Genomic DNA, 26,126 nt, shown 5'->3' with positions numbered 1-26,126 from the left:
GCTCATATATATATATATATATCTACGTTAGTATTATCTTATATGTTTATCCACCTGAAGCTACCGAATGTCAACAACTTGAAAACCTAACACAATTTTCTGCCCAAAACAATTAGGATTTTTAGAGCGAGATGATTTGTTACTTACATGGACAATTTATAATGATTTCGTTAATCACCAATCTAATAGCTTCAGCCTTGTTTCTCTGCAATTGTTTTCCTTGAATGAATATGAATTCTTTTGGTGTTCTTTACATAGTAATTTTGTTTAAGTTTCTCTTATGCAACCATTGATGTCCATTGATCATCTTTTTTGAAAGAAATGTTGTGCCAGTGTGACCCTATTTATCGACGAGGCAGGTTAAACTTCACCCCAATTTATTTTCTTCAGTTTGGCACCATCATTATTTATAAATCTATCCTGATTGTTGAGACCTCTAAAATGTCCTTTAGACCACATATGTCTCTTCGATTGAATTCTCCCTATTTGCCAATGGATTGACTGATTACTTAATGGTCTCATTGAAAATATTTGTCTCTTCAAAGACCTTTTCTTCTTATTCTTCTTGAAAAGTTTGGAGAGAAAATTAGATTTTCCCCTAAAATCGGTTGGTATCAATGTGACTCATGCCTTTAAAGACACCAAATAGACATCCTTCCATAACAACTTACCTCTCCAATAAATCTGAAGCTTATATATAATAATCTTTGGAGAAAGATATTAGAATCTCCTCTGATGACAACCTAGTTTTTGTTATTATCGACATGATTTGAATGTTCGCTTGGAAATGAACAAGTCCCTTCAAAACTAATAGTCTCTTTGATATATAGTGTCCCTATCTCACCTTTCTGTATTAGGATGATAATTCAAATTTCCTTTTGAGGATATCAATTATTTTAAATAGTTAGAAAGCCTTGAGGGAAGTTACTTCAAGAATAGTCGTCTTTCCAATCAAATTTATCATAATTTGTTTGTGGAGGAAACCAAATGTTGCCTTTGATGAAATTACTCACTAGCAATGACTCAAATTCTAACACATACGAGCAATGTCTTCAATGTGCTTATTGGTGTAACTCATGTGATCTGTGTGATATTTTATTCTCCCTTCAATACATAAGGTCTTACTAATGCTAATGTTCACTATCCATTGGATTAGAGAGACTAAGCACTAACTTCCATGATGCCAATAAGACTATTTACAACTTTGATATGTTCACAATGACAAGATACCCTTTTTCATCAAAGAGACTTGTGAAATCAGAGTGACATTAAAATGCTCGTTCGATCCTCTTGATATCATGGATGAAGTCAACTTTGTTCTGATTGGAAAGACAAGGTGAGAGTCTCCTCTATAATGCATATTTTCTTTCTCTTAGATTTTTTGATCATCGTGACTCAACAAACTTACTTGTGATGAAATTATATCCATGTGGCTAGTTTTGTTATCAGGAAGAGGCGCCATCAATCTCGTTGATGACTCACGCAATTGGAACACTATCAAAGAGAGATGCAAAATGTTACTATGACTAATGATAACTTTTCCTTGCGATGAACGTCTTCTATAGAGATCAAGTTTATCCTCTAGTTTCCTTCCAAACATATTATGTTTTCCCAGCATAATCTTTCTTTTGATGGAGGATTATTGTTGGTGTGGTTCATGAAATTTATTTCTATTTTGAAGTCTCATTCTTATGGTATATTGAGTGCTTCATAGTACTAAACTAGGTACTATCAGGCAAAAGGCTACATGATAATGGTGCTAATAGTAGGTATGCACATGCATACTCAAAGTGTGTTTGGGTCACTTGGTGTGCATCTAGGGCACACCCGTAGGGTACCTATGGGGATCTTGGAAAAGTTGGTAACATTTAAAATTTCATTTTTTCACTTTTATTGCAAAACCTAAAATGTCCCTTTTTGAGGTCATTCCAACTTGAAACATATTCATTTTGTTTCCGGTTTTCTATCAACTCATTTTGTCTCCATTTTGGTTTTTCAAGGAGTAATTGGTTTTTAAAGAGGATTGTTTGTGGAGTGTCAAATAACTTTCACAAAAAAGATTATAAGTGTTTGAGATATGCATTTAACCCCATTCTTTAGTCTTTTAACAATTTATTTTAAGGTTTTGATGATTTTTTAAAGTTTGTGATGAATTTATTAAAGTTTTGTTATTTTCAATGTTACACAGGGACTTGCACCCCCTTCCCAAACCTCGGAGTACCCGTCCCTACACCGGGTACTCACATACCCAAGTACCCCCACCTTTGCTTTTCCACAACCATACTGCCGTTGGAATGGGGACTTGCATTTCTATTTGAATTTTGATTTTTGAATTTTACTATTGGGCATGTAATATGTTACTATGTTCAATGTTCAATGGTTCTAGTTCATGTTGCAATTTTTCTATGTTCAAGTATTTTAATTTGGTATGTTCTACTAAAACATCATTTCATAACAAGCATTTCAAGTTCTGATGTATACTATATAACACCCCTCCCTGCCTCTTCCTCCCCTTGTTGTCGTCCCTTGGCCATCACCTTGCCATCTCGAAAATGAGGCCCATTTTCCCCCCGTCTCGCTGTCTCAATGTACCCTAGTACTGGTGTTACATTGGTTGTTTTATTGAAAAAAAGAAACACGTTTAACTCTTAATTATAATGATGTGTATCTTTCATTTGCACTTGAATTCTTGTATTTTTTTATATTGTTTTTTTAGTTTTCAATTATGCAATTTCTTATAATAGGAAAAAATCAGATTGCAAGAATGGCCAATAGCCAAAGTTTTGAGCTCATAGAAGGAAACCAAACATTCGAAATTGATAAACAATCTCCTTGATGGAGACATACCACAAGGATGGTACAACTTCCAAGAGGTGGGGGATATATTTGCAAGTGTAATTTGTGTAATTCAAAATTTAATAGCTTGTCTTATCGAGTAAAACTTCCCTTTATGCCCCTTTTGAGAAAGAGATTTAGATTTGTTTAGGCCCAATTGAGAAGGGGTTGGTATCAAACAAATAGCAGGATTCATAAGAGAACAATAAGATGTTGATAGAATGTTTGCAAGAGGAGAGCAAAGAGCTCATACTTTCATAAAGAAAAAAGAAAGAATTTTCCCACTAACGTAGTAATGGGATCATAACATCCCTTCTTTCAAGTGTCCTCTACTTGAAGAAGACGTTCTCACCTGCTAAAGATGTCCATTTGACAAGGCATTTAAAACAGAATCGGGAGATATTGTTGAATAAACAATTGCACATTGCATCTATGTCAATGGTTTTCCTTTCAACTTGGTGCCATAGTGGGAGGAAATGTTGTTGGAATTCAATAGTACACCTATTGGTTTCACATGTGGAAGGCATGAAAAGTCGTGTACCACCTTATTACAAACAGAGAAGAATTTTGTGAAGATCTCACCAAAACCAAAAAAATCCAATAATAAATGTTAGTCCGAAGGGGCAATGTATTTGAGGATTATTGATTTCAGCGTAAATCAAAGATGTGGAGTTCATTTCTATAATCCTCATTGAGTCCATAGAGATGGTTGGTCATGAGAATGTGTCCAAGTGATTACAAACAACACAAACAATTGTAGGGCTGCATGGGCTTTTGTTGAGCAAAGATATGAGCTCTTTTTTTGGACACCATGCATCGTACAATCCTTAACTTGGTTATGAAAGCAATTGGTAATTAAATAGAGTGGAAAAAAATATACCAAGAAAGTAGGGAGATTCAAATGTGTGTGTTTAACCACCAAATGTCACAAGTAATTTTTAGAACTTTCTCAAGATTGAATTGTTAAAGGTAAATTTAATTAATTTTATTAATGACGTATTCAATATGTATTATAATAATTTTTTGTTTGTTAATTTACATATTTTTAATTTGTTATTAACACGGATTTCGGTTGTTGAGACCTGACTTGCATCTGATACAATTGTTATGAAATGACTTTGAAGGTGCGAGATGTATTGGGTAAAATGCTTATTAGCAATCAATGGATGTTTGGAATCAATTGAATTCAAAGAGGACCCAAAAGGTCAAGTCATTGATCTTCAATGATGATTGGTGTGCTCACATGGAATATGCATTTGGATTCATCGAGTCTATTATGACTATGGTATGGTTTGTTGATACAAATATACCATGTCTAGGGAATGTCTATGATAGCATGGATATGATGATTGAGAAAATAAAAGTCAAAATAGGAAAAAGAAAGAGAATGAAGAAACCTTTTCTAAAAGGATGAAATCAATCATTCTTCGTTACTGGAACAAGATGGCCACCCTATTTGCACCTCCTTGCATATGCACTATCTCTAAGGTGTTATAGCAACGATGTACTTTATTTGCTAGGGAGATTGTCACCATATAAATTTTTTGAAGTTGTCGTTGAGTTCAAATGAGCCTTTAGTAGACAGTTCCAAGATCCAAATGTGGAGAAAAATGTTAGGGGAGAATTTGGCTTGTTCATCTCAATAATAAATAATACTCCTTGTGTTGTTAAATGACCAACCCAAAATGGATGCTACTACATGGTGGTACCTCCATGGTTAAGATTTATGTACCTCCAACCTCTTGCTATCAAGATACTCTCCCAAGTAAGTTTATTTGTTTTTTATTTTACTGATTTGTATTGTAGAATTTAGTAATTTACATTTTTAAATTTGTTTTGCATTTTAAATTTTTAAATTTTGTTGGTTTTCTCTCAGCTCCTACCCATGTTTTCCTTAGATTACTTTGTTGGAATTGTAGAGGTTACCCTTAGAGGAGCGGAGCAGGGTTAGGACCTGTTGCAGAAGATAGAGACATAATTTCTCTCATAGAAACACGTGAGCATGAAGGGTGCAAGACACCTTTGTTTGAAGGGTATTTGAAGGTGGTAGTGTGGAACAAGACAGTGGGAAATGACAAAGGACATGAGGAGCATTATGATCTTAGTGAGGGAAAAAAGTCACTATATTCAGCTAGAAAGGAAAACTCAAATAAACAATTTATCTAGTTTAAAATATCAGAAAATGTAGATCTTATTAGGATTGCAAAATGTTATTTTGCTCCACAAGTTTTAGAAACCTACTAACATGACAACAAAGGTTCCTTTGCAACATAAAAAATGATATTAAAGTTATTCTCAGCTAGGTGAAGTCCTTTTAGTCGGCGATTTCAATGCTAGGACTGCAAGTGAACAATCTAGCATCCTTTGTTCTAAGGAAGATTGCAATCCTATTTGTCTCCTTGAAGAAAGCCACCATCAATGGGCAACAGTTTTTCTTGTTTGTGACTAATTTAAAGGCATTGGGTCCTGGTTATTATTTGTTTGTCACAATATCTGACATTAGCTATGGACTTGCTCCTCAATAAGCATTCTTAGAGGTTTCATTGACACCAATTGTGAATGATGACTGTATTGATGGCTCCTCCAATGCATGCCAAAATACATACAACTATTTATGTTTGCTTGTCTTGGTTGTTAACTTTGGTTTCTGTCTAATTATTTGAGGAACACTTTCCTTGTGCATCTATTTATAGATGTATTTGTTGCAAGGCTATAAATTCGCCTTCTAAAGCATGTCAATGTTGCGATTACATAAAATACTGTGCATGTCGTAGATGTCATGTTAGTGATATTCTGCAATAGAAACATGGTATTTGTTATTCTGGATTTGTATTCTAGATTTGAATGTAATTGTATTCTTTGATGATGGGGATGTTTGGTTTGAGGTTGAATGTTTAAATTTTGGTTCCACTTTCTTAATTAGGAAATAGGCATACCCTAAGCGGGAGATATTTTATACATTCCCTTGCTATATCATCCATGTTGCTATTGATTATAAATGGTCATTCAAGGATATTATTGTAGATTCCTTTTTTCTTTATTTGTGGAATGCTTGTAGAAATTTAATACCTGATTTAGTTAGCTTCAAATTTTACTAATGTTATTTTTTAATATATTGCAGATTGTGGCTGCTATATTGGCATTTATTGCTGAGATTGAAGAGGTGATAGTTTTGACTCATTGAGAAAATTTTCTTTACTGGAGTTGCTTCTATAATCTGGAATATCTGGCCATTTCTATTTGTGACGTATTATATTTGGGATATTTGAAATTTTAAAGAATAGCTTAGATGTCTTTACTTGCCATTTTTGTAATAGTAAATAATTTATGGGTGGGTGCGACAGGTCAATGTTGGACTTGAAGACATTTCTAAAGAGTTGAATGTCCCAATGCACACTTGCAAGCTACGATACAAAGAAATTCAGGTTGATAGTTTTGCTATATGAAAAAGTTACAATCAACTTATTTTCACTTTTCTTGCACCACAAACTATTTTGCAGCAGTGTAATATCTATATCTTCTATTTTCTTTTACTGTGCTCTTTGGGTGGTGTGTGTCACAAAATATCATTTCAGTTGGTCACAGATTGTGTCCATGCTAGTAAAAGATTTCGATATTAAGAAAGTACAAATTTCTTGTCTAGGAGTTTTGAGTAGGTTTTCCCAAGTTTTAAAAATTTTTGGAGGACATATGAAGACCCTAATCATGCTTGTCAGAATCCAAACCTCCTTGCATCGCAGAGCATCTATAGCTGCAAACCCCAAAATTATTGTCTTTATATGGAGGCATAATGCTTTTTTGATTCAAGGAAAAACTAGAATATATAGTATGATCTGTATTTTCTTAAAAGTAAATTGAACTACAAACACTGAACATATATGGCTTGTATATCTGGCTTTTAGTGGTGGTTAGTGTTAGGAACAAGATTTGAGCACAAACATCAAACATTCACACCATAACATAAATATGAACACACAATAGTAGAAAATTACATCATATGGGGATTGTTAATACTTAATACAGGACAAGATCATGGGCTTATAAAGGCATTCCTTAATAACACCAACATATAACCTCCCAAGAACAATAAGTTTCTAATTTTATCCACAAATAATACAATATTAATGTAACATTAATCACAACAAAACAGTATAAAACTAGAACAAGATATGAGATCTAAACACTATTGGGTCAGAAGAACCCAACAATGCCTCTTGGTTTTAAAGGGAACCAAAAGATAGATGGTCTCATTTAGAGTAGATGCTTTGCATCTTGTAATCTATAAAACTGCTCTTGTATAAAATCAATTACTAGTTTTGTGCTCATAGCTGAGGCAAAAAGATAAGAAGGTTGTTATTTTATTATTGCAAAATGTCCCAAAAGAAAGTTTGTGTAGCAGGTTTAACTTAGATCTCAGGAAGTTTCCCTTGATAATTTGAACAGGTGTATTGTTTCACATATTATTCTGGTTTGAGTTGTTTTGGAGGAGACATTAAAATTCTTAAACTTGGGGTATCTTTTCTGGAATTAATTAATTTATTTATCTGTGACAATGAATTGGATTTACAACTTAGCCAGTTCTAAGGGAATATAGTTGAAAACTATCTAAAATGGTATTTACTTCTGTAGCTCCTGTCAACTTCAAACAAATGTTTTGGGCCTACATTGAGTTCTAATATCCTTTATTATAACTCGGGTAAGAGGATATCATATGCTATGAAAATAACTAGAAAAAACAGAACGAAAGCTTAAGCTAGGAAAGGAAGCATCCCAAACCAACATATAAATAAGATGTTCAAGTTAGTGAAGGATCCTCCATTGAAAGAACTACTAAATAAATATCAAGAAAAGAAGTTGTTTAGTCTATTTTGCACTTGGAGCTGCAGTTTAATCTTTTGTTGCACTCACATTGTAAAATGGATAATCATTATATTTATCTGTGTGAAATAGCAAATCTATAATGAAAACTCTTAAACATCCATATTGTGATGATTATTTTTCTAGATACTGAATGAAATCTGATCAGAAAGGACTTTGAAAGTTCTAATTGTGAATTCTGTATAGGAGTCCTTAGTTCGAGTTGGGCAGAGCTTACCTTGGGGGAAGGATATCACAACAAAAACTGTTGTAAGGCATGCATCCTTTCTGTTGCAGGTATATTGGTCCTTCTCCTTTCCATCCCCTGGATAAAGCATTTCTTCTATATTTCCAAATTGATTTAATTACTTGAATGTAAAAAAATCCATTCTTAAGTCAAACGATTCTGGCTTGTGATCTCACTAGTCAACAGCAATGCGGGAAGAATAAGTTTGGAGAAATTGGGAAGATAACGTAGTTTTATGGAGAGTTCTTATTGAAATATGTTAAAAACATTATGTCTTCTTTACATGCAATTAGGTTATTTTTTGTACATGCGCAGATTTCACAACAGCATATGATAGCATTTGTAGGAATTCAGATGTTTTTCTTGCTTTGACGAATGCTGCTTTAACTATGTTTTGGGTTGTCGATTCAAATTGATAACAAGGTACATATATCACAATGTGTAATAGATCACTGAACAATGTTACATTAGTATAGTTTAATATGCTACGTGGAGGACAAAGTACTTATTTGGTAAGAGGGGAAAGGTATTAAAGGTATATTTGGAATATAGTGTGGTTTTCTTGTCAAGCTCTCGTAGAAACATATATAAACATTTCCTTTGTCTTTTTCACATGCAATTAGATTCCATTACAGTATTTGTAAGAGTGCGTATGTTTTTCATGTTTTTGAATTTAACTAATTGATTATAACTATGTTCCCTTATTTTAAAAGAACAACATTAATTAATGTTTACCCCTTGAAATTAGGCCCAATAGCTATTATATAATGGCAGTTGGAAATCTTAACTATTAGCTACACTGTTCATGGTGTATATTCCACTTGTAAATATTACAAAGAGAGATAAATAAACCATGAGTAGAAAGAAAAACTAACTTATTGTGCTATTATCAGCGAAGCCATTGTTCATATATGTGCTCCTTTAACCATGAGCACTGATTATCTCTCTGATTCAAGGGGAGGTGATTGAGAGAGGGAGTGCATATGATTTTGATCATTGGTATCATTTCATGTCTATGAGATCTACATTTGAACATGCACAGGCTGATTTTCTTGATATTGAAGGCCCTATCATTGAAGTACATTCAAAGGTTCTTGTTCAGATGGTTGAAAATTGTGCGTTTATATCACATATATCACAATATATCCCACCTCACAAATAAAAATACAATTAAAATTGTCAGCAATTTAACCATTTTCATGTGGTGATATTTCACAAAATAATATGATAAATTCTGATCTTTGGTACTTAATAGACTTAACTAGTATTTGTTCTCAAACTTATACAACTATTTGATGACTGCTCTCTTTAAATGTTTGATAAATTTTGATCTCAGTTACTTCATTGTCTCAGCTAATATCTGATCTCATACTTGTATGTTATTTGGTGACTGCCCTCTTTGAAAGCTTGATAAATTTTGATCTCAATTACTTCAGAAGTTCATTGTTCCATATTCATAACTCCATGCTCATATAGTGGACTTGTAGTGGTAGTAATTGTAGAAAATAGTTGGTGGAAAATCAAGGGACAAATAATGGAAACATGGGACACAGTTAGCAAATCGAGGAGATGTGACTTGTAGCCATTGCACTAAATAGATGATTGGGGGCAAAAGTTAGCTCAAATATCACCTTGTAAAGATTTTATGTAATGATTTACATTGTGTGATGGCTGTCTCGAAGAGCCTACAAGGGAGGCTTTGGCAAGCCTTGAGGCATATGCAGAAAAGAAGGAAGAAAAGAAGAGGACAATAGAGGCCATAGAAGCCCCAATGGGAGAGTTTAGTTATGTAGGGTTGGAAAAGGTGCCAAGAGCTTCTTCCACTGGGACACAAATACAAGTTTTAGGAATGCGGATGGGCATACATCAAACTTTTGGGTTCCATGTAACACTCTTGGTGTTCAAACCAGATTGCAAGGTATTGCATGGAACAAAGAGATGCACCAACAAATAAAGGTGGTAGTTGCAAGATTTTGGTACTTCAACAATATTCCCTTCTTCAATGCTTCATGTAGTCCATATTGAGATCAATGGGTTGCTGCAATGATCATGTCTAGTAAGGGGTTCAAGACCCCATGTCGTAATGAGGTGAGTGAGCCATTGTTGTAGGATGAGGCCCAAAACACTCATCTACTTGTGGAAGAGCAAAGAAGAGATTGGGAACAAAAAGACTACACCATTGTATCTGATGGGTGGATAGATGGTAAGAATAAGATGCTCATCAACTTTCTAGTTGCTTTAGGGGGACATTAGTATTTCTAACATTAGTTGATACCTTTGATCAAGTGAAAAATGCAGAGGATTTGTGCAACATGGTTGATGAGGTGGTGGTGGAAGTGAGATTAGGTAATGTTGTTCAGATTGTGATTAATAATGCAAATGCATATCTAGCAGTCTGTAAACCTCTGATTGATAGGCATCCCACAATATTTTGGAGCTCATGTGTTGGCCAGTGTCTTGACTTGCTCCTTGAGAACCTAGGCAAATTGAGTTGGGTGGAGAAGGTTGTTGAAGATGGAAGGAATATCACAAAGTGCATCTATAACTACACATGGGTTCCAAGTCTTATGAGAGAGCACACTAATGATGAGGATCTTTTACAATCTAGGGTCGCACACTTTGCGACTAATTTTCTCACCTTGCAAAGCATAATAACCACATTGGTCAACCTGAAGTAGATGTTTGTGAGTGAGATGGTTGGAGAGAACTAATGCCAAGAAGCTTGAAGCAAAGAAGGTTGTGAAAGCTATTTTTGATGTTAGATTTGCCAACATGATGAAGATCATCAATGTTGGTTTTCAAATCTTGATTAATGATTTATTATTTAATTTCTAGATATTGTAATTTGCGGATTTTTGTTAAATTTTTTTATGTTGAGTCAAAACCATTGGTGAGGGTTCTGTGAATTGCAGATGGGGACAAAAATACCATGGGGCATCTATATAAGGCCATGGATAGGGTTAACAAGGCCATTCAACACTTGTATGGGTCAAACAAGACCAAATATGAACCCATATGGCACATAATTGGTAAAAGGTGGAACTAACAACTCCAACATATTTGTGCTATTGCCGACTACTTGAACCCAAGTTTTACTTCTACAACACTTTTAGAGTAGATGTTGAGGTTCAAGTTGGAACTTGGACACATGTATTCAAAGATATTTTTCTGATTTGAACCTTTGAGACCTCAAACTTGATGAGTTACATAGCTTTAAGAGGGCCAGTTAGTCATTTTTTTCTTCACCTAATTGCAAACATAGGAGAGACACCCAACAACCAAGTAGAAAAGAACATTGATTAGTTTAATTATACCATTTCTTCTCTTCATTACGTTAAATGTAAACTTTACCAAATTATAAATGGCATATTTTAATCCTGGCAGTTTGCAGTGAGAAGATTATGGTGCCACAACACCTAATCTTCAAAAGATTGCTATCTGAATATTATCGCAGTCCTATAGTCCTTCTAATTGTGAGCAAAACCAAAGTATTTTTTAGGCCATACACACAAAGAAGGGAAATATGTTGACTGTGAAGAACTTGAATGACTTGATTTATGTGTGTTACAACCTTCGATTGCACAAAAGAAAGGTACAAGGGTAGGCTTCACATGAAGCACTTGACTTGGATGAGAGTGGGTTGTTTCTTTTGATGGTGATGATGTGGATGTGTATGTGGATGTAGATGCATATATGGATCCTTTCTTGATTGATGATCACCTATCTGAGTTCGAGATAGAGGAAGTAATTGGGATACAGAAGTGGCAATACATAAAGAGGAGGAAAGTGATCTTGGTCATCCATTAGAGGCACCTATTGATGATGCTGTAACTACTTCAACACCATCCACGCATTGACAACAAGCATTTTTGAGCTTTAGTCATAGATGCAATTTATGATTTCTACTTCTAGTTTTCATTGATACAAAAACTTAATATGTATTTAGAACTTGTAGTTTCATGGAGTCTGACTTTGATATGTATTGAAGTCAATCTTATTCAGATGTTGCACTTGTTTTGTGGTACATTATTCTAAGTTTACTTGCTAAGTTCTAATTGCTATGTATTTAACTCCAAACTTTGATTAGTATATGTTGAAAATCTCAATACATCTATGTTCTACAAATTTGGTGTATATGTGGGTGTTCTTAAGAATATTTCAAGAAATTATATATTTTCAAATGTTCAATTAAAGTGTCAATCTATTGTCGTTTTTCTCACCAAGTTTTTGGTGATTATGAGTTTTTCAAAATATTGGTTGGTGGAGTTATGTTTGAGTTTTTCAACTAAACTTGTTGCAATCAAGGAATTACCTTGATTTCATTTTAATGTTTCTAGTGAGGTACACTTAGAGAAGTTGGAGGAATAAATGGAAGCAATTTACCTCAGAGATGTAGGATTCATCAAGAAGGGTTAATTGGATGGTTTTCTCTCCCTTATGGTATCCATCAGTGATCTATATTGGCATACTTTAGATTAGGACAATATACTCGATACTTGCATGGAAAAGTTAGAGGTAATTGAACTACATCATACCAAATTGCCTAACGTTGCCATGGATGAACTTGATGCAATCATGTTTATGTTCATGGAATTTTTTAAAGTGGAGAAGTAAAAGGGGTTATATCTTCTTAATGTCAAGCTATATGGTGACTAGGCATCTTTTCCTGCTCATCAGTGCTCATGCCTTTGAATTTTCTCATTAGCTCATATCTTGGTGCCTCATTCTCATTGGATATGCAGTTAATGTTTGTAGAACCCCTAGTTAGGTTTTCTTTGAGTAAATTTAGGTCATTGATTGTGCTTTAATCATGGTAGTTCAATGTAATTGGGGTTCCTATGTAAACCCTACTCCTCTCATTTGTTAAGGAGATTGTTGGAGAATTGTTGCTAATATACTGCCAAAATTGTTTTATTTTTATTGTTGTGTTTGCATGGTGAATAATTGTGATCTTTTTGGAGTATTGCATGGTGATCTACATTTCTTATTTAGAATAATTTTCTTAAGTACTAAGTTTATAATTTTCTTTGAATAGTTTAGTTGGGTAAAAGGAATTGTGAACAATCCTTGTCGAACTCGTTTACTGACCAAACCACTAGTTACTTTCTGATTGTAATTATTGCCTTCATGGTCAAATGGGATTATTATGGACTTAACTTCAATTCTTACTTGAATGTTGATATGCATTAATTGATGATAGTGATACAATGGAGGTTATTTTTAATTTTTTGAGCATATTTTAGAAGATTGTTCTAGGGTTGTGGAGTTGATGACAAGACCATATCTAGTAGTGTTATAGTGATATTTATAAGTCTTTGCATCATAGAGTGGAAGTAAGAAGTGTTTAGAATTGTAAATTTAAGTTCACTTGCAATTCATTCCTCAAGCTAGAAGTCAAAATACTTATATTGCACAATGTGAAGCCATATCATTCATAAACCAAGTTGTTACATCTTAGTGAACTAGTGTAAGTCTCCTCATTATACCAACATATCACATTAAATAAACTGAACGAATATCCTCATTATTAAGGAACCTTGGAGTCACCTTGATTATCTTTCTTTGCAACCTTTAGCATTTGTGGTGTCTTTATTCAAGAGAGTATTCAATTTTTGGTGTTTCATCCTGGAAAATTGAGTGTTTCATCTTGCATGTTGTAGTGGCATAAAACTCATATCAACAAAACTCTGCTGAGAAAGATTGGAAATCATAATTGTAAATTATAAGCTTATATGATCACAAGTGTTGTCACTAAATCTACTTTATTTTAATCTTTCCACGAGTACAAAGCACAGGTGCAGAACTAACCCATAGTAAGTGTTTTGACACATTTTATCTCCAATCATAAGAAACAAGCATCTGTGATTCCTGGGGTTCTTGGAATCTCACATATTATTTTTTGTAGTTAAGTAAAAGAAGATGACATCTTATTTCTGCATCTTGAAACCTTCCAAATAGACTCCAAGAAGGAGCCATATTATAGAAATCCTCTTAAGGGTTATACTTGCAAATTTCTTAGCAGATGGATTTACTGGCTTTAGTGAGCTGTTTGTGGTTAAAAGTCTTTCCATCTGTGCTAGCGTTCTCTTTTCCCATGGGCCTTTCCATTGGAAAAATTTCCTTAGTTTACAACTTTCTTGCTAAGTCGGTGAGTTAGCCATTTATCCTCTAGCCAAGACAAATGTATAAACAGGCCTTGTCCAAACAGCATGCAGGCCTTCTGATACACAATGCAATTGATTGGTTCATATCTTCATGTTTGGCAAATCTTTAAGAGATTTATCCAATCATTGATCCTGAAATAGCAACTCATACACTCGTTTTCTTTATTATATTAGGTAATTTTCTTCCCTTCCTCAGCTTCAATCCCATGGAAACTTGAGGGAAGTTCTAATGGTCCCTGAAACCCATCACATCATCTTATACTGCCTCCTCAAACAAAATTTGGGTTTACATACATTCTTGACCTGTATTTTAGCAAATATACTTTAATATTTCTTTTCCCTACTTATGATAATTAATGATTAGCTTAACCTAATAATGTCATAAATCCTCTCTCTAGGAATTCAGGAACCTACATATTTCATAAATAGATATGAATATATCTTACAATTTATTTGCAAGAATTTGGTTCACATATATCAGTCTTTAGTTGTTGTCATAATTTTCTTATAATTGGTTTAGAAATGTTGCCGAAAGTGTTTCTAATAGTTTTAGGGTGTGGTCAAAATTAATCAAGTGCAGATTCATAGGAATTATTTGATATATAGATAATGAATGGAGCTACTGTATGTCACAATAGTTTGCGCAGTTCAAAACATATTTTCAATTTTTTTGCCATTTGTTTTTCAAGAGCAGTTTTCACAATGTATTCATATATATTTTCTTTATCCAAGCCAAATTTGACCATTTTTGAAATTGTGAATTATTTAATTAAATTTCAGAAATGGCTTGCTTAGATATATTTCAGCTAGACAATGAAATTCAATTCGTGTCATTTTTAATTTATTTCTTTTGCAGTATATGGAGATAAAGGCAAATACAAAATCTAGGAGGAAGGAAAACATCTCCAAGTATAAAGAATGCTCAAAAAAGGCAAGGATTGGGACTGACAAAACTTTATCAGTTCCTTTTGAAGTCCAAGTATCACCAACTCGGCCTTCTGCAACATCCAGACATTCAACCATAGAAAAAGATTTAATGTTGGGCTTGGAAAAGGGACAATATGGAATGCCTGTAGACATGACTGGCAATCCTCAAATGGATGAGCATCATTCATGGCCATGCTTAGGTACTGTTGATCCAAGTGACACAATCATGTTCACACAGCAACAACTACAAGTGAATCCGGAAGATACATTTGAATCTAAATTATCAGCAAAGTCCTTAGCTAGTATCTATGATCAGTTTTTACATGAACTTCCTTTGACACGACAAAAAGTGCTTACTAATGAAGATCATATCAAGAATAGGCAGAAAAATAGTATGGTACAAAGTCAAGGATGTGAGTGTAATACCCGTGTTAAATATCCTGTTAGATCTACTCTTCCACAGGCAAAGATCTCAATGCAGCACCTTTTGAATGCGCAAGAAGATTCGGACGCTCTGCCACCATCGTTTGTGGCAAGCGTAGAGGCCCGTGCAAGGTTAGTGCAATTATACTTTAAATAGGTCTCCTAGATCTTCATTGGATATCTTTTTTAAAGAAATAAGGACTTAATGAACACATGTTAACAATAACCGATAAATGTTACTTAGTGTGAAAAGCAGGGTGTATTAAGCTCATCAAATCGTTGCTTGAACTACATTTAAGAAAGTTTTTTCTGTGATAATTTATGGATTCAATATTTCCCCATAGAAAACAATTAGAAATGTTAAGAAACTCTCTGATTTTCTGAAATATGTTTCCAAAGCAAAAAGGTATAGAGGATGCTCTTGATTCAGAGATAAAAAGGATTGTCAAAAGTCAAAATCTTAAAGTGATTTTAAAAAGAATACACTTGATTATTGCTTTCTTTTAATGCTTAAGTTGCTCATCCTGATCATGTATGACAGTTTCCATTCAGTTAAATTCAATTCATAATTTCTGCATATTCTTTGCAACACATTATGTTGATGTCCTGTTTTGTATGCAAGATTGTTTTTTCTATTCCACATCATATTGTTTGAATTCGTAACAAGCACTATGCTTCCACCAAATGCAGGCAAATAAATCTAATTTCTTGATTCGTCACCACTTATCAAATTAATTTTTATTTTTAACAATTCTCAGGCGCTGTGATAAAATAAATGCTGCCAAGTTACGCATAAATGAGGTGAAGAACTCAATTAGCAAGTATTTGTGTTGGAAGGATAATGCTGGACAAAGCTATGAAGATCAAATAAAAGATAATTTGAGACAGACAAGTGCTTTGTCATTAATATCAAAGAAAAGAAAAAAGAAGAATGAGAAAAATGGGATTGATTGGGAAGACTGCATAATAGAGTGTCTTCTCCTCCATGAGGTATTTATTATTAAATTTTTGGGATGTTTGCATAAAGAGGAATGTGTATACCTTGTTCGTTTTTTGCTTTTTGACGATTTCTTGTTATTGCTTTACTCATGGCATGTCTTTATGTCTTGTGCTTTTTGACAATTTCTGTTTCTGTTTTAGCCAGGGCCTGCAAGGAATTTGCAAATTTATCTAAATGATGTAGTTACTTTAATTAATTTTTTATTGATAAATGAGAGTGTTCCCCAGTCTGTAGCTAATATAGTAGTACATGTTGGAGATGAAGTAGAATGTGCTGACTTGTAATAGTGTGTTATGTCTTATTTGATATGATACAATTCAAAAAATCAGCGCCTGGTGGTGAAATATTATTATGTATTTTGAAGGCGTAACAATCTGGATCATAGGATGTATTCAAGGGGTTGCATTCCAACAGGGAAATGATAATTATATGAAAGAGTTGGAATTGTGTATGAGACAATCTAAGCAAAAATAAACCAGTGATAACTGAAACAAAATGGTATTTACATTGGAAGAAGATAGAATAGAAGAAATTTTAGAATTTTGTTTTAGTTAATTACAGAATTTAAAAACTGTGCAAAGAGATGTATACGCAGTTTTGATTTTTGCTGTGCAATTAAGAGAAATAGATTAATACTTCTCATAATTCAACATGGTCGTTTTCCATTGGTATGGCTTTTGGTCTCTTCCATCATTTTCATAACCTTCTCTTTCTGTCTTTGGCTCTCCACTAGCAATATTGCAAAAATTGTCACTTTCAACCAAGAAGGTGCAGAAGATTGTTTTCTTTCTTATACTTGGTTTTGAAGCCAACAATTAGCTTTCCATGCTGAAGACGTCCTTTGGTGAGAAGTTTGGAAATAGAGGAGCAGATGATAAAATGAAGTATTTTGAAGTTGGTAACAAAACTACAGGTTCATACATTAGGAAATAATTTTATTTTTGCTTTTGCCTTGGTAAAATGAACAAGCAGTTAATAGATGTGTAAGCTACGCAGTGGTAAATTTACATCAGAATTTGAAGAATTATCACCATCTTTATCAAAAAATATCATTACAAAAGGATGCTTTTTATTTGTTGCATATGACGACATAGATGTACAAAGAATTCTTGGGATGTGAATTGAAAATAATGACAACCATCAACTTCAACACATTGTCTCTAAATGTCAATCTCTCACAGATGATCTATGCATAGTCTACTTTCCTGCAACATGAATTGTTGATGCCAAACTCCAATAATAATCCTGTTCTAGTATCTAGTGCCAGCCATTCGCCATCGAATTTGAGTTGTATACGTAAAATTTATAAAATCACTACCCCTCATGCAATATGGTTTGCAAGACCAAATTGTTATCATGCTGAGGTGACACATCTTCCTAGGCAACTGCTGTAACTTTAATGCACTGTCAACCTAACCAATCATTAACTAGTGGCATCATGATATGTTTCAAGGCTAGTAACTTATTCCAATTTTTAATGCAAGCACTAGTATGCACTAGTGACTAACCCATTGATTTTGGCAGAAAGAAATGCACACTTGATTATAAATCCAAGATTCAGCAGATAGTATACCAAAATGATAATATTTTTAAGTTAATGTGTGCGGACAATTTCATATTAGAAATCTCTAACCAACAAACACATGCTTGCAACAAAATATCATCCATAGACCCTTTGCCAAACATTGTGGATACCTAGTTTTCATATTATGTTGGTCCTTTGCCAAACAGCTATGAATACACCCACAACAAAGAAAACCCAAAACAAAATGCACAACTAGAGACATGAGAGTTTTCTTTTTTTATAAAAATCATAAAGAATTTTTTTACAAGCAACTTAAATGTATCACAAGTAATCTATAGATGCCTTGTAATGTCTACATTATTGGGGTTAGCAAAAAAGGAGTAAAACCAGCAAAAGAAATGTCCGAGTAAAACAATAATAAGTCTAACCATATATTCTACATTATATCCTAACCCCAAACTTTAAAGACATATCCATATCGAGTTTCCTAACCCTTAGTTATTCCACTGTCTTCTCTAGAGTGCACCTGTTAAGGTTCTTGGATGGGACATCCTCTAGCCAAGGTCAATCACTTATGCATATGTTGACATCATTAGAATATTTTGGCACATGGGGATTATACTAGTCCTAGTCATGTCAGTTAGATGAAGATTACAACAATCCTAATACCAACATTATAGGGACTATACTAATCTCCATGGTGTCGGCCAAATGGAGATAATGCTAATCTCTCATATGGACACTACGATCTCATCTAGCAATTTATACGAGAGTTACACCAATCTTTCCCACTGACATTATGGCCATTTATACAAAGATTGTACTAACCTTCTGCACTGACACTATGAGGGTTCATTAATCCCATCTTAGCCATTCATATAGAGACGACCCCAAACCCTACAGTGATACATAGTCATTCATATAGAGATGAGTATAGTCCCTACACTAGCATTATGAGAATTTTATCAGTTACTTGTTTACATCCAATTAATGATCATAATATCAAATTTAAATAACCATTAGAAATCATTACTTTGAGTTAATATGGATTTTCATGTATATGTGCTTATATATAAATACACATATATTAACACACACACACACACACACATACACATATGTAAATACATTTATATAACCAATTATGTATTTATTGGCATATCATATAATTATTACAATAATAGATAAGTTGTCTATTATTAGTTAATGGTTATCTATTGTAAATATCTAGTTAGCTTTAGTTTGCTTTTGTTTTTTAGCTTTCTCTATTAAAATAGAATGTTTCAATTCTTTACGATCGTTTCCTAACGAAACGTAATTTTATTCTTTTGTATAAATTGACCTTTTGGTCCCTATTAATAACAAGCAAGTATTTTCCAATTACTCCGTAATATGGTATCAGAGCCTAGACTTCAAATTTTTTCGAATTTTTTATAATTTCTTTGGAAATTATTTGCCCCAAAAAAAATTGAAATTCTTTCTGAAGTCTTTTACATGCTTTGTAATACCTAGTCGCTCCTAGAGTTTCAGAGACAAAGATCTGTGAATTCCTCTGAAAAAGAGGCATATTTTTCTTGGTCGTTTTTTCTAAAAATTGAAAATCTGCAAATCAGTGATTTCTTGGGGCATTTTTGGTGGTGTTTCCTCATCCTCTCTGTTGTCTCTCAGCCAAAATGCCTCTGTTTTGAATATAATCAGCCATTTTTCTACTTGCAAAACAACTTTTTTTCTGCAATTTCGGCTATTAGTGGCCGCTAGCTAGGGTTTTCTTCGAAACCCTAATTTTTGGGCTCGAATTTTTTTTTATCACAGATTCGTGGTGGGTTTTTCGAGAGCTCAACTGGGTTGTCTGAATTTTGTAGGTGCCTCGTTTTTTGTGCCTCAATTTTCAAGCCAGCGGGTCCAGAAAATGACAACATATTCCTTCTGAGTTTTTTGAGCTCTCTTCTGGATCACTCTTTGAATTTTTTGAGTCTTCCATTTTTTGTCTCGAAGAATGTGCCTACACAAATTTTCATAGTTTTTCATTGAAAGCTGTGCCATGGCATCTTTGACAAACATTCTTCTTGAGCACAACTCCAAATTCAATAGTCGAAATTATGGCACTTGGAAGCAGCAAATTATCACAATTTTTTAATATTGGAACACCAATCAACTTGTTCTGGGTGTTACGAAGCGTCTAACTTCTCCTTGTCCTGATCAATATACATAGGATCTGAATAGTCGAAAGGCAGTGATGCTTCTCAAATTATCTGTGGCTGATGATCAGCTTTTTCAGATTCCATCCGGCAAGACAACTGCCGAGATCTGGACACATCTCAAAGGTCTTCATGAGACTTCTAACAAAAGTAGAACATTCTTTCTAAAAAGCACTCTATTTTTCTATTGTCATGGATGAGCGCACCTTGCTCTAGGCACACCTGAATTGGGTTCAGGAAATCTGTGATCAATTACTTGCCATCGGTCACAAGATGGAGGAAGAGGATATTGTGGTTATCACTCTTCGGAGTTTATCAAAATCCTACGAGCATTTTATCGAGAATTTCAACATCACATCTTCTAGTATTGATTTGAAGTTCATTGATCTCTGCACCCTGCTGCTTTAGCAAGATCGGTAGCAACTACAGTTCCATCTCCACAGAGCAAGCCTTTGTTGTGAAATCCTTTCAGAAGGATAAAGACAAGTTTCAACAACCATCTTGGCAGAAGTCTTTTGCTCCAGCATCAGATGGTTCTCGAAAGAACATTCAATGTAACTACAGCCACAAGTTTGGACACATGAAGGTTAAATGTCGGAAACGCTTAGCTGCACAGTCTAAGAAATCAGGTTCGCAGCCCAAAGTGAACAGTGCAGAGCACACTAAGCAGGCAAAATTTTCCTTTTACGTCTTCATGGCTAAAAGCCCTGCAGATCATGTGAAGTCGTCTACTTGGTACATTGATTCAGGTGCCTCTCGTCATTTCACTCACCGCAAAGACTAGTTTACTGACTACTAGCCTTATTCAGACTGTTATTTTTGGTGATAGAGAAGAGTACATGGTTGTCGATAAAGGCAACATTTAGATTTAGTCTACTGGGAGGAATCTCGTATTCCTTGATGTGTACTACATTCCAGGGATGGAACTAAATCTACTCTCAATTAGTTAGTTGCTGTGACATTCTCCACACTTGGTAGTCACCTTCAGTTCACATCAGTGCACCATCACTTATCGGGTGACTAAGTCTATTGTTGCAATGGATCTTGAGGATCATGGTCTTTTTAGACTTACTGATTTTGGTGATTCTCAGGACTTAACTATGGCTGCTTGACGGTCTTTTGTCAGCACACTTTGGCATCAACAATATGGGCACTTAAATGTGCATTATCTCTCACAACTTGCTCAGGATGAGCTTGTTTTTCGATTGCCAGAGATTCAGACTCAATAGCTTGGAGTTTGTGACGCATGCTAGGCTGGGAAGCAACATCGCACAGCTTTCACCAGTGACAATTCATGGCGAGCTTTAGGTTACTTCAGCTTGTTCATGCCGATATCTGCAACCCTATGGCCACTCCTTCTGTTCTTGGGTCTAGGTATTTTTTGTTGTTTGTTGACGATTTCACTAGAAAAATGTGGGTGTATTTCCTTAAAAAGAAATCAGATGCATTTCCTGTATTTTAGACGTTTAAACCTTTAGTTGAAAAAGAGTTTGGGAAATCTATTATTACTCTTAGATCAAATAATGGGGGGGAACTTTGTTCTAATGTTTTCTCCAGCTTCTTGGATACACATGGCATCAAACGTCAGTTAACCACACGCCACATGCCACAACAAAATAGTGTAGTTGAACATTGGAACATGACAATCATCGAGATGGCTTGATCATACTCAAACACAGACATGTTTCGAAGCAGTTTTGGGTAGAAGCAGTTAAAACTGTAGTTTATTAGTTGAACCAGTCACCTATAGTGGCGGTCAAAGGTAAAACTCCGGAAGAGGCCTGGTTAGGTCACAAGCCCAAAATTAGTCACCTTATTGTTTTTGGCTCCCTTGCTTTTGTTTGGATCCTTGATGCGTCACCCACCAAGTTGGATGCCAAGAGTCAGAAACTCATGCTTGCTGGATATAGCAGTCTTCACAAAGCCTTCCGCGTGATCGATGTTGAGACATCTCGTCTCATCTACAGTCGTCATGTAGCCTTTGATGAGCAGCAAGGACCTTGCACGCTTGTTTCTCCTATTCCTAATCCAGCAGACCAGCCTATGCAGGGTCATGATTTGGGAGTTTGGCTTCCATTAGGTCCACCTGATGGGACGAATCCAGTAGCTCTTGTAGCTCCAGTTATACTAGTGATACCTATACAAACACCTTTGACTTCTCTTGCAGGATCAACTTGCGTTGTAGATGCTTCACCTAAGTTTGATCCAGATTCTTCTTATGAGGATCCTTCTGATCAAGCATCTCTTGGTACTAATGTTGGTCATTCTCCTATCCGGTCTAAGTGGTGGGCTAAGACACTTGTTGATCTTTGTGATGATGAGCTCATTGATGGGAGAACTGCTTAGAAAAAGAGCAAAACTACAAATTTTGTTAACTTTGCTCTCATGGCCAACATTCACAATGTATTGAACCTCAAACATATTCTGAGGCTAAAGGAATTCTAGAGTGGGAACAGGCCATGACATCTAAACACCAGAGCCTGCCAAAGAACAACACCTAGGTCCTTTCTGATCTTCCACTAGGGAAGAAACCCATTGGTTGCAAATGGGTCTACAATATCAAATACAAATTGGATGGTACTTTGGATAAGTATAAAGCTCGTTTAGTGGTGAAGGGTTTTTCTTAGCGTCAAGGCATTGATTATGAGGAGACCTTTGCTCCTACTGCAAAGATGAGCACCATCAGATTAGTCCTAGCCATGGCAGCACAGTTTGGCTAGAAGGTCCATCAAATGGATGTCAAGAGTGCTTTCCCGAATGGTGATCTCCATGAAGAGGTCTACATGACACAGCCTCCTGGTTTCAAGGTTGATGGTAAAGACCATTAGGTTCTTAGATTGGTAAAAACCCTCTATGGCTTAAAGCAGGCCGCTTGGGCATGGTACATAAAAATTGAAAAGTACCTCAATGATCAAGGCTTCAAGAGGAGTTCTTCAGACTCAAATATGTACATCAAGACTACTGACAACGACATCATCCTTCTGGTTATTTATGTGGATGATCTGATCATCACTAGCAATTCGGCATCTTTGATTCAAGGAATCAAACAAAATTTATGCTAGTCTTTTGATATGACTGACCTTGGGCTCATGCATTATTGCCTAGGTGTTGAAGTTTGGCAACAATCTTTTGGTATATTCATCTCTTAGTCCAAATATGTCAGGGCCCTATTAGACAAATTCTGGATGCAGGATTGCAAGCCTGCATCTACACGTATGGAGAAAGGTCTCAAGTTATCAGTGAAGTTTGATTTTCCTTCTGTTGATGATACTACATACATGCAACTAGTAGGTAGCCTCATCTACCTCTCTGCTACTAGGCCTGATATCAACTTCATGGTCAGCTATATTTCATGCTTTATGACAGCTCCTAAGGTTGATCATTGGATGGCAACAAAGTGTGTGCTTCGTTATGTGAAGGGCACTTCAGATTATGGACTTCTGTACTCTCGAAGTTCTAATCCTAAACTCAATGGGTTCACAAATTCAGATTTTGGTAGGCTCTGTTGATGATAACAAGTTAACTTTTGGATATGTGTTCAGTTTGGGATCCGGTGCGGTCACATGGACCAGTAAGAAGCAACAGACAGTTTCTCTCTCCTCTGCAGAGGCCGAATACAGAGGGACTGTTAAGGTAGGATGTGAAATTGTTTGGCTTCGTCAGATGCTTGGGGATATGCAGATGTCACCAACAGGACCAACTACTTTGTTTGTTGATAACGAAGGCGTTATCAAGTTAGCACGAAATCTAGTCTTCCATGAACGAACCAAGCATGTGGATGTTCATTGTCATTACATATAACAATTGGTTGAAGATGGTACTATAGATTTGTAGTATGTTCCTACCACAGATCAGAGTACAGATATTCTCACCAAGCCTCTTGGTCTTGATAAGTTTGTCAAATTTAGAGGACAACTTGGTGATCTAGATAGATAAACTGTTAAGGGAGGGTATTACAATAATAGATAAGTCGTCTATTATTAGTTAATGGTTATCTATTGTAAATATCTAGTTAGCTTTAGTTTGCTTTCTTTTTTTAGCTTTCTCTGTTAGAATAGAATGTTTCTAATTTTTACGATCGTTTCCTAAGGAAACATCGTTCTATTATTTTGTATAAATTGACCTTTCGGTCTCTGTTAATAACAAGCAAGTATTTTCCAATTACTTCATAATAATAATGTAAAGAAAACTTTGAATATATAACATACCTTATACACATACGTTTATGATACCTTTACCACCTTTTAGAGTTGTCTTGCTTCTCACATTAAATATATGCCAACAAGTATGTAATTATATCTCTTTTGTTATGTTATTCTATTTTTTCCCTTTCGATACAATTTCCTTCCTTTTTCTTATTAAATGGTGATTTATGAATCTCGTTTAATTTGTCATCTATGTCTTTCAAAAAGTTACAACTCTTCATAATCACAATCCTTTCGAAATGTTACAACACTTAATAACTACTATCTTTTTGAAGAGTCACAACCTTTCATAATTAAAACCCTTTCAATGAGTCACATCCTTTCATTATTGTAACCTTTTGGAAATGTCTCTTCCTTATTTTCTTCTCATTCATTTCCTCTTCCATTAATCCTCTTTTTCCCCTTATTTCAAATGAACTCTCCTCCCTTTTATATATTAATTTGAAAGAGTTACATCTCTTTATTACATATCTCTTGATTTTTCATTAGATATAGTTAATTTATATTATTCTATATTATATTATTAATTTATTTGTTTATTTTATATTTATTATCATTTACTAAATCCTTTTTAGAGAGGTAAAATACTTTCTACAATATTCTCTCTTGTAGTTATTTATTTATTCATTCATTGTAATTTTATTATGATTTAATTGCTTTAAATCTTATTTTAGATATTATTTTATTGATGATAGATTATATATGTTATAGTTTATATTATAATTGTGTTATATTGTCTCATATTTTTATTTTTTAATATATGATTTCACTATCATTATGTATTTAATAATATTGTATTGTCTAATTATATTTAATATCTAAAACTGGGGACATGATATGCCTTCAACCATATAACAAAATCTAGAACTACTCAAAACTCCTTTCTATGCTCGTGGAAATTCACATTGATTGGAGCTATCAGGTGCTCACTGCACACACAAATGCTACTGTAGAAAACATTTTTCTTCTTAGATTCGATGCTTACATTCTTGCTCTACAGTCTCGAACTATCTGTTGACATTCCTTCTATGACTCATTACTATGCTTAGCAAACTTTCCCAAGCAATTTCAAAATTCAAATTTACTTGCTAGTACTAAATTTATTACTGAAGCACTGTTGCATGTTTGGGGCGAGTGGGAGGCAAGGTCCTATTAGAATCTACACGTTGCTCATAATAGGTAGGTGAATGGGAGGCTTAGGGGCTATTACCATTTCTAACATTCCTCCTTCGTTTTGAGTTGTTATCCATATTCTTCATCATCAATGGGCACTCTAATAAAGATACCTTAAGAAGTGTTCACTGAGTTGCTCCATGACTCTATTGATCACTATTTTCTTGGTGACTAGGTTCTCTAGTCTATATGCTTTAGACTGGTCATTGTATTCCATGAAAATGCATTCCACTCTTGTCATTCAACATTTGCTTCTCCTTTTGCACAAGTGCACATGCTACACACCCAAACACTCTTAAGTGCTCAATTGTCCGCTTGCATTATGTCCATCCCTCTTGTGGGATCATGTAAGAAACCTGTCTTTGTGGAACTTATATTTATCAAATAAATTGTTGTTGCTATCACTTTACCCTAATAGCAAATTGGGAGTTTTCAACCTACTTTTTGTCATCTCCACAATGGTCTTGCTCTTCCTCTCAGCCACTCCATTTTGTTGTGTTGTATGGTTGGTATTTAACTCCTTGATGCCATGATGCTTGCAAAAATTTGCAAATTTACTAGAGCTATATGCT

General features: G+C 34.6%; 1 protein-coding gene across 2 annotated transcripts in view; it reads left to right on the top strand.

Annotated features, from left to right (window-relative positions):
• Positions 1 to 26,126, top strand: part of LOC149530897 (POLLEN-EXPRESSED TRANSCRIPTION FACTOR 2) — a 139,514-nt gene that overhangs the window by 94,796 nt on the left and 18,592 nt on the right. For both annotated transcript variants that reach the window (XM_089809781.1, XM_089809782.1), the window contains 5 exons: positions 5,957 to 5,998; positions 6,180 to 6,260; positions 7,900 to 7,989; positions 14,960 to 15,585; positions 16,212 to 16,443. In XM_089809781.1, the coding sequence (XP_089665907.1) occupies positions 5,957 to 5,998; positions 6,180 to 6,260; positions 7,900 to 7,989; positions 14,960 to 15,585; positions 16,212 to 16,443 (1,071 nt within the window). The remainder of the gene's footprint in view (positions 1 to 5,956; positions 5,999 to 6,179; positions 6,261 to 7,899; positions 7,990 to 14,959; positions 15,586 to 16,211; positions 16,444 to 26,126) is intronic.

Source organism: Cupressus sempervirens, chromosome 11 (assembly GCF_028749045.1).
Source record: "Cupressus sempervirens isolate cs-2001-9-10 chromosome 11, ASM2874904v1, whole genome shotgun sequence".
Classification (NCBI taxonomy): domain Eukaryota; kingdom Viridiplantae; phylum Streptophyta; class Pinopsida; order Cupressales; family Cupressaceae; genus Cupressus; species Cupressus sempervirens.
Note: the sequence above shows the minus strand (reverse complement) of the source record. Positions and strands in the feature narration are given on the sequence as shown.